This window comes from Maniola hyperantus, chromosome 4, assembly GCF_902806685.2.
Source record: "Maniola hyperantus chromosome 4, iAphHyp1.2, whole genome shotgun sequence".
NCBI lineage: Eukaryota > Metazoa > Arthropoda > Insecta > Lepidoptera > Nymphalidae > Maniola > Maniola hyperantus.
Genome location: NC_048539.1, coordinates 13,581,317 through 13,591,765, shown reverse-complemented (window position 1 = coordinate 13,591,765; position 10,449 = coordinate 13,581,317). Strand labels below are relative to the sequence as shown.

The following is a 10,449-nucleotide window of genomic DNA, read 5'->3' as shown; positions in this document are numbered from 1 at the left end:
TAGATATACGCTATGAAAAGATTTTTGAAAATTGTACCAGGTGGTCAAATTATATAATAGTTTGAAATTTGTGTAGTACACGCGGATGAAGTCGCGGGCATAAGCTAGATTTGTATAATCTTCAACGCACAATCAGTTTTATACCTATAATCTAATAAAATAAGAAAATACAGTGGCATCTATTTGTGTTAAAAGTTAATGAACTGATAATAATAGGGTTTTAGTTAGTATTTTTTTTATTGAATATTTTTATTTTTATTATTATAGAAGAAAAACTGTTCATTGAAAATTTAGCGGTTTTTCATTCCAGGATTTTCAAATTAAAAAAAACTAACCTTATAGTCCGTTATACCTAGTTGGCCTGTGCTAGTGATCTTGTTTACTAAGGCGCAAACACATTGTTGTGGTGTCGCAACATAATCTGTCGATGGTCGAAAAATCGTAGTGCGTCTGAGCATTTTTGTGCTCGTGTGAGCGACGGATATTTCGCACGTCTTACATGATTTTAATTTACTTAAATATCACGACACACAACATCACAGTAATGTGTCTTCGCCTTTACCAACAGTTATTTTGTAACAACATCAACACATTAACAGTTTAGTTCTGCGATAGGCGATATGTACCCCAAGTACAATCAGTAATTGCTATGTAACTAAATTAGTTTTCGAAAAGTTTATGAAACTAAAACTGGCAGTGAGAATCGTATTATAACTTATAAGTTTTCGAAATTTATAAACTCGTACTTGGGGAGAGAGATACTGTATAACTACATAGAAAAGAAAACAAAAGTGTAGTACGCGACAGGTTGAAATGGCAATCGGGGAGGGAACGCCGCCCCGCACAGCCCCCGCGCTATCTCGGTGCGGGCGAGCGCGGGAGACTCATATCCCGATTGTTATCTCTACCTGTCGCGGACTATATGTACCTACTGTTCAGTTTTTATTTCAAATACATTTGCTCGTAAATTGGCTTAGTACACCGCAGACTATACCGCACAGTTGGCCACCTTAGAAACCGTACGGTAATATTAATAACGCTCTAGTGCGGTAATAAGAAATTGAATATAGATATTTTTATAGTTACTTAATACCTACATGGTACTATAAAAAAAGATATATAGTCCTTGGTACTGGTGATCATGTTTTATTGTTTTTACGTACAAATGTATTAAACACATTGTATGCCACTCGTGCGCATGGAAAATTAAACTCTCGGCGCAATTAAAAACCTCTCGCCTGCGGCTCGGGTGTTAAAATTATTTGCGCCTCGGCTTTAATTTTTTGCTAGGTACTTTGCGCACTTGCAATATACGAACTATTATAACATATTCTTTGTAATAAATAAGTATGTAAGATGTTGTGGTGTAGAGTGGGCTGGTCTGTGTGGGTCCGAATAATTTTTATATTAAAAATTAGAAGGACAGAGAGAATGGTATCACGTCCAATATTTTGTAATTTTACGTTCTTTGTTATATAAATAAGTATTATAATGATATTCTATTCTTTTATTTTGTAGAGCTACTGAAATATTTTTATATATTGAGCAAAATAAATTCGATTTTGAGATAAAATTGAATTTTTATTTTTTTACTCCCAGCCTAATCTCCAAAGAAGTTTTTGTCTGAATCGTTTTTTTATAAAATGTATCGCTGCGCTGATTCGTGGAAGATTACCGGCAAGTAATTGAAGATTTAGCTGATTTGTTTTTCTATGACATACCGACCTACCTACCTACGTAGGGGGCGTCCATAAATTACGTGAGGTGTTTTTTTGAAATTTCTGTCCCTCCCACATGTTGTGAGATTTTATTCAACCCCCTCCCCCCTCCCCCATCCCCCAATCTCACGTGAGATTTTTCAAAATGTGGGTTTCTCAAGTAAAAGCGTAGGATTGTTATTGTAAAAAAAAAATTGCTTCGTGCTTTTATTTACGACTAGTTATGACTAGTTATCAATATTGCTGAGAGTTATAAGTGTAATAAAAATTTAACAATAGAATTGTACATATCTGGGTAATCTGGATTAAATGGACCAAAATAGTATAATTTTTATTTTGTTTCAATCAGAAAAAAAATTGCGTGATATTTGCCGAGCCTCCCCCCCAAACGTAAGATTAGATGAGATTTGACTCGACCCCCTCCCCCCTTAAATTATGGACGTGTTTTATTTAATTATCACGTAATTTATGGACCCCCCTTACCTCAACTAAGTAGGTACCTCGTAAATTTTGGCTGGATGGCTTACGAAAGTTATCAGCTATCAATTGATCTTGGATAAAACCGATCGATATAGCGTGTTGATATTTATATCGCTATCATAATTTATCATAGAAAACAAACGCATAACAAAATAAAGTAAATCGATTTAAATATTTATGCGTCAGTTGGTACCTATAACTATTAGAAAAGTTTTATCATAGTCAACAAACGATTACATAATGTAATGTAAATAAATTAAATCGAGCACTCCAGCTTCTTATAGGTACCAACATCAACAAGCAAGTAGGTACCTACCTACAACAAAGAGTTTTTTATCTACGGGAGAGTAGGAGCACGTAGGAGGTAGTATAAGCAGCTGAATATAATTATTAATAAATATAATAAACTATCATAAAACACGTATTAGTAATTTTACCTGCCAATCCGCCAATCCGCACTTGGCCAGCGTGGTGGACTATGGCCAAACCATTCTGATAATTAGAGGAGAACCGTGCTTTGTAGTGAGCCGGCTATGGGTTGATCATGATGATGATGATGATTAATTTTACAATGAAAATGAAAGTACCGAGCGTCTTAAATTTAATATAAATAATTACCTAAGTACGTAAATTTTTTCCTAATCATAAATATTACAATTCATTTAATCCTATCTGTATGCACTTAAGTAGGTACAATATTTTTATGTAATCCAAAAATAAAAATGTCATTTTCAAGGTTTTGTCTTTGTATCTAGGTGCATCACAAACTATAGTTTTTCCACGACTTCGTCCACGTGGGTTTTAAAAACGCTGGCCTACTGCTCGGGCTCACAAACGTCAGCTTGTTTGTTAGAGATAATTAATGACCTACTTCCCGATCTTGCATAACAAAAAATTAAGATTGACGTTTGAGTTTGAATAACGTAAGTGGTCATTTGATGGGTAATATTATGTAAGTATATCAATGTTCTCTTGACGGATTTTTAAACTCGGTATTTCACGGGAGACTAATCTAGGCAGGAGATTCTTATGAGACATTAAGACAGGTGCATTGTCTATTCCCTCACTCTCATACTCTGATGGAATGGCAATCCGACACTCCAATTTTTATTTATTTATTTGTAATAGATCTATACCTACTTCATGTTTGGGTATAAAAGCGGACGTACATATTTAGTTATTGCGAAAAGTTTAAATGTTGCGGACAGGCGTGTTTCTTTGCCTTATCGGCTTTGCTGCCAGCAGCCCCCCGGTGTCGAAGACCAGGAGTCAGATACAAGCATTCAGGGAGGCCTTAGAAAAGAGCAGGACAGGTAGGTCCCCACTTACCAGGTTGAGATGGTATGAGGCGGGGGGACGCCCCGCACACCCCCATGTCACCCGCGCTCGCCCGCACGGGGTTAGCTCGGGGGCTGTGCTTGCTTGCCATCTCGACCTGTCGCATACTATACTTAAAAATCTTTATTTACCTACAGAGATTGTTCGCTTAGCGAATATTGCTCTTTGTATGATTACAAACATTACTTAATTAAGTAGGTACATACTAAGTATAATATAACGCAACAAGCGGTGATAGCCTAGGAGGTTAGGGGTTCGATTCCAGGCATACAACTTCTAACTTTTCGGAGTTATACGCGTTAAAAAAAAACTAAAATATGTCATTTGCTTTAATCAACGGTAAAGTAAAACATCTTGAGGAAACCTGCATGAGTGCATGCCTCAAAGTTTTCTATAATGTGTGTGAAGTCTGCCAATCTGTACTTGGCTAGCATGGTGGACCATGGCGTTCTCATTCAGAGAGGAGACCCGTCCTCAATAGCGGGCTGACGATGGGTTCATGATGATGATGATATAATAGGAACCGTTAATCCAAAATCCAACATCTGACTATCAAAAAGAGTAATTTATTACCTATTTTGAATAAATCATTTGACTTTGACTTTGTTACATTCAAAACTCTATTAATAGATATATTATAATCGAACTGTACCTACTCAAAAACAAAATCGCAGGTGATGGATTTCGACTGGATTCCCGCATCCTGGCCAACCCGGAAGCCAATGTTTGGGAGAACAGTGGCAAGTACCAGGGCGACATAATCCTGGATGACGAGCAGATCGAGGCCTTGGTGGCAAGCTTCGCTGGCACCAGCAGCAGGGCGGCCTACGTGGACCCTGGTAGGAGGTGGCCTGGAAAAGTTATGGTTTTTGAATTCGGGCATAAGGAGTTTGGTAAGTAATCTATATCTATAATATAAAAATGAATCACTAAATGTGTTGGTTGGAATTCGCTAATTCTTTTTTTATAATATTCCTTGAAGTACGAGGATGGTTCTTACGGAGAGAAAAATTTAAAAAATTTGAATAGACTGCTAGGCGGAACGAAGTTCGCCAGGGCAGCTACTATTATATAAAAGGAAAAGCTGACTGACTGACTGTCTGACCGGGTGACTGATCTATCAACGTACAGGTCAAACCACTGGATGGATCGGGCTGAATGGCATGCAAATAGCTACTTATTATGACATACCCTAAGACTAGGAAAAGATTTTTAAAAATTAAACCCCTAAGGGAGTAAAATAGGGGTTTGAAATTTGTGTAGTCCACGCGGACGATGTCGTGGGCATAAGCTTGTCAGTACCCTTATTATCAGTGCCCTTATTATAAATGCGAAAGTGTGTTTGTTTGTTGGTTTGTCCTTCAATCACGTCGCAACGGAGCAACGGATCGATGTGATTTTCGGTATAAAAAGTATCCTATGTATCTCCAATCTTAAACTATACCCATGCAAAAAATCACGTTGATCCGACGCTCTGTTGCGACGTGATTGAAGGACAAACCAACAAACAAACACATTTTGGCATTTATAATAGTGGTAGTGACATATTCTATGGTAGTGATTTTGTGCCACAATGATGAGGAAATATGCGGTCATTATGAAAATCTTCCTTTCCTTCGGGTCCTTTCAGATGCTGCACAAGAAAGAGCAATCTTGAGAGCCATGGAATGGATCGAACACTTCTCTTGCGTCAGGTTCCGTCTGCGGCGACCTTACGAACCGAACTACGTTTTGATTACTGTAAGTATTAAAAAGCTGTGATAGCCTAGTGGTTAGGACATCCGAATTCTAATCGGCGGAGGTTCGATCCCGGGTACGCACCTCTAACTTTTCGGAGTTATGTGCGTTTTAAGTAATTTAATATCACTTGCTTTAACGGTGAAGGAAGACATCGTGAGGAAACCTGTATGCCTAAGAATTCACCATAATGTTCTCAAAGGCATCAAAGGTGTGTGAAGTCTACCAATCGGCACATGGCCTATGGCGTGGTGGACTATGGCCAAAAACCCTTCTCCCTGAGAGGAGACTCGTGCTCTGTTGTGAGCCGGCGATGGGCTGATCGTGATGATGACGAAGTATTTATTTATGTAAAAAGAGCTCGAGCCTACAGTGAAGGGTAGGTATGTGTTGGGGTGGTGGTGGTGGCGCATGGGTAAATAAAGTACTTTCATCATTGGAAGGCAAAGATTGGCTGAAGAAGCAATAGCGCGGAGGCACCGACACCAAATCGATATAAGTATCACTGCACAGTTTCAAGAAGTTCTTTATACCTGACAATTGGTATAAAGAATATCTGCAAATAATATTATTATCGTCTATGTGATATTACCTAGTTATCCTACTTCTATTACATAGAAAAGGCATCTCCTATAGACAACTTGGTGGGGCCACTTATTACTAAAATTATTCTCAAGATAGTTTGAGTAAGGCTACATTTTCTTGTTGTCAGGTGTTGTTGCCAATCGCAATTGGGTATTTGACTTCAATTTTTTTATTACTTTATTATAATGACGTAAACTGAAAAAACTAATTCATTCGATCAAATAACAAAAAAGTTATAAGCATTTAAATATTTCTGATTAGACAGAGATAGCGATACAGCAGTTTGACGTCACACCTACTAAATTCAGTCTATATTACTTTACTCTATGTACTAAAGCTTCGTGCGGTTTCATACAAATTTTCGTTTTACGAGAAAGGGATAGAAGACCCTCGCACTACAAAATTAAAATGCCTGTAACTTTGTAAATTTTTGTGGGATTTTAATATTTTTTTCAGTGTACGTCATAATTTTTAATTTAGTTTATAATAAAGTAATAAATTTTTAATTTAGTTTATAATAAAGTAATATTTTATCAAATTCAAAAGTATGCAAATACCCAATACGCAAGCCTATGAGTATACCTAGTTAAAACATCTACTGTCTGTTTGTGTCACCAGGGAAGGCCCGACGGATGCTATGCGAGCGTCGGCTATCACGAGAATGTCTACGTCCACACCCTCAACCTGGCCCGCGCAGAGCCTGGGCAAGGCTGCCTGCACAACATCGTGATCATCCACGAGATCCTGCACAACCTGGGATTCTTCCACATGCATTCCGCCTACGAGAGATACGATCACGTACGCATCAACTGGAGCAACATTCAGCAGGGTAAGTATAATGCGCGACAGGTCGAGATGCCTGCGATGCGTGCCATTTCAACCTGTTACGTACTATATATTAGTGTACAGTACGCGGCAAAAAGTAATGTACATCGGCCTTTAGAATGACATTTCGGCTTTGTAGAGCGTTGTCACTGTCACTCATACCTATATGACGTTTTGTCGGTCTCAACGACAGGGACAACGCTCTACAAATCTGCTATCTCCTTCCAAAGGTCGATGTACATTACTTTCGGCCGCGTACTATACTTTGTCGTCGTTCAAACGATAGGCCCCAGCTATTGCTTCTTGCTAAGAGACTTAGCGAAGACTAGATGATGCCCGCGACTTCGTCGTGGACAACACAATTTTCAAACCCCTATTTGACCCCCTTAGGGGTTGAATTTTCAAAAATCCTTTTTTAGCGGATGCCTACGTCATAATAGCTATCTGCATGCCAAATTTCAGCCCGATCCGTCCTGTAGTTTGAGCTGTGCGTTGATAGACCAGTCAGTCAGTCAGTCAGTCACCTTTTCCTTTTCTATATTTAGATGACCACAGATCATAGTCTTGGTACCGCTTGTGTCCAGCTGCGCCAGAGTCAGCGATTAGCTTGAAGATTCTTCAATTATTCAATTTTTAGTTATTCAATTTTTGATTAATTCTTTGTCCACTGCTGGGAGATCGCTGCCTTTCCAGTGTAGAGTTGGCATTCCAGCTCCTCAGGATACCAATATTTATTGGTACTACAAACTTAGTATATCCACCTGCTCATTTCCTGCACTTCGGCTTCGCGGTTCGTTTAGCTATATCGGTTATTTTGGTGAACTGATGATCCAGTCACGACTGGACCAGTTAAACGTATCATGTAGGTCAACAAATGTAGACAATGCGACCGTCCATTCCAGTCCTGAATCCAGAGCTGATTAATTACTACAGAATTCTGTTGTACCACAGGTCACCCCCTCTTGTAAATCTTTTGAGTATTTATAAAATTCACAGGCAAGGCCCACAACTTCTACCATCTCCAGCGCAATCAAGTCGACCTGTTGGGTCTTCCTTACGAGTATCAGAGCTCCATGCACTACAGCACTCACGCATTCAGCATGAATGGACAACCCACTATCGTTGCGACAAAGGTAGGTAGGCAGGTAAAACGTTCATAGAACCTGCAGCAGTGGCGGATTATCCCTAAGGAAAACTAGGCACGTGCCTAGGGGCGCGAGGCCTAATGCAAAATCTTGCAGTGACCGCCTCTTCTTTAATATAGCAAAGTGTGAAGTCTTTACTCGTTCACTTAGTATAATCACCAGCTTTGCAATTATAGTACGTGACAGGTCGAGATGGCAATCGAGGAGGAATCGCCCTCACACCCAGACAGCCCCCGCGCTAGCCCGGTGCGGGTGAGCGTGGGTAACGTACGTGTGGGCGGAGCGTCCCCCGCCCCATACCCCGATTGCCATCTCAACATGACGCGGACTATAGACGATTCATGGTTATTTTGAAGTTAGTTAGTAATTTTTTTAATATGGCTGCTAGCGCCTATGAGATGCTTGCCTAGGGCGCTCTCGACATTTAATCCGCCTCTGACCCGCAGGGATTAGTAGAGATGATGGCAAGAGAGCTGTCGGGCCCTCATACGGGACGCAATGTGCTTCGAATCCCAGTTTACCTATGTCCCAATTAATATGAGTAGATACGTGAGTTTTCTCCTGCATGTTCTCGATCACTGCTCGGTTTGTTTTGGATAAAAAAATATCTCGACACACACTCGAATCTGTGAGAAACATTAGTAATGGCTAAGCGCCACGTAACAAGCGCGCTGTTTTGAGATCTAAGGCTGAGATCTATAGAGCGCACTTTATCTTTGCTCAAACTTAAGATTGAGTTAAAACGAGACAGATTTATGTGAGAGATATAGCTCTGTTTCGTTTTAACTTTGTCAGTCCACATACCAAATTCTCTGTGCTAAGTCTAAACAAAGTCAGAGTGCATTCTATAGTTCTCACCCTAAGAATGACACGGCGAGGTGCTACTAACTGGTTCGCGAATTTTTCCAAACAATACATTTTCGATTTTTTTTGGGTCGATATAAATAAATGGTTGAAATGGAATAGGTGATTCACTAAGGCTCTAAAATTTCATCGTGTAGGTACATATTTTAGGAACTTTCCTACTTTTTCAGCATTTCCCAGGAACCATGGGTCATATGCAGTACGTCACACACTTGGACTGGGTGAGGCTTCGCAGACACTACAACTGCCCTGGGGCGTGGGATGAGAGGCAGATCCAGGAGGTGAAGGAAGAAGTGGACCGCACCCTGCCCCTGATGATGGCTGTGCCGCCACAAACAGACCTCAACCAAGGTGTTCAGAATAACGAGTAATGACGGCGAAATAAAGATTTTATTAACGAGATTAACAGTCAACCAATACGTCTTTTTTAACCTACATTGTTTATATTTTTATTTATTTTTTTAAAGAAAAAATAATAATTACATTGTTGTTAAAGAGCTTTTAATAAAATTTCAATAGGTATAATATTTTGGATACTTGCACGATTTTATTTGTTTTATTCAATATCTACTGCAGATTAAAAAACACATTAGGCAGATTAAGAAATAATCTACTATACACCCTTAAATTTTAATAATTTTTTAAACTTTAAGGCAGGGGGTTGCCACGATACGATGGCAATGTATGACGTGATTTCTAAATTCTAAAGTCCGTCGAAGAAAATATATAAAAGAATGACTTTTTAACTTTGTTACCTGTTGGCAGATCTGCCAAAGCCAGATCCAAACTTCATAGGACTCGCTGATTGTTCCTCTATATTATGTTGGGGACACGCAGATAAATTTAGCGTTTATAAAATAACGAAGGTCTGGCCCTCCCGGGCTCTTTCTCTAACAGTACTATACGTATACTGTACCTGTGGTACACGGTAGTACATGTGGTAGTACCTAATAAGCAAACAACTCTACTTAAGTACTTAAAATATTTTAAGTAGGTGGTTTTTAGGTTACCTTTGGGAAGTTATCCGACCTGACCACGGAACAGAAAGAACTGTTTTTTCTGTTCCGTGGACCTGACTTTTAGTAGGTACCTACCTACACATAAATTTGTCGATCAATGTCCTGAGTGTCCTTTAATAGTAATTAACTATAGTCTATTAAGATTTAAAAAACCCTAATCACTAATTACAAAGCAATAAATCACTGCTTATAAGTGTAATATCTAATCCAAAAATCAAAATTACCATTTTATCATTAGCTACCTATCTATCTATTTGATTTAATTTCAAGGTGTAGGTAGGTAATTGTATTTATATAATACAAACTAGCTTTTACCACGACTTTCTTTCCGATTTGCAGTTAAAAAAAATTCGATTACCTACTCCTTGCATGCCTCTTCTATCTTCTGTAATCTCCTGGCCAAATGTTGATCACGGCAGCCAATCTAACGGAGACTAATCTACGCAGAAATCAACGTTTTTTTTTTAAATTTATTGCGTGATAGGACGCATGCAATCATGAGGTCTAGGTTGGAGCGCGCTTGCGTAGAAGATGTTTGTATTATACGTGCTAGGAATAAGGAAACATGGACACCGGAAAGGAATTCCACACCTCAGCAGCTTAGATTTATTAATTCAAGCTCAGCGGTTTGTATCAGAAATTATCAGAAACGAGTCACTCGACCAACGAATAAGCCAAACTAGTTAGTGGTCAGACTTATGGAAATAACCAAACATTATATTTTATCATCACAGTATA

At 39.0% G+C, this 10,449-nt stretch overlaps 1 protein-coding gene across 1 annotated transcript; it reads left to right on the top strand.

Moving 5' to 3' along the window:
- The first annotated feature begins 3,393 nt into the window (after positions 1–3,393).
- Positions 3,394–9,063, top strand: LOC117996826 (seminal metalloprotease 1-like). Its single transcript, XM_034984963.1, has 6 exons — positions 3,394–3,511; positions 4,211–4,429; positions 5,167–5,276; positions 6,477–6,687; positions 7,680–7,816; positions 8,863–9,063. Exons 1-6 carry the CDS (start codon positions 3,394–3,396, stop codon positions 9,061–9,063), a joined length of 996 nt encoding a protein of 331 aa, XP_034840854.1.
- Positions 9,064–10,449: the final 1,386 nt, after the last annotated feature.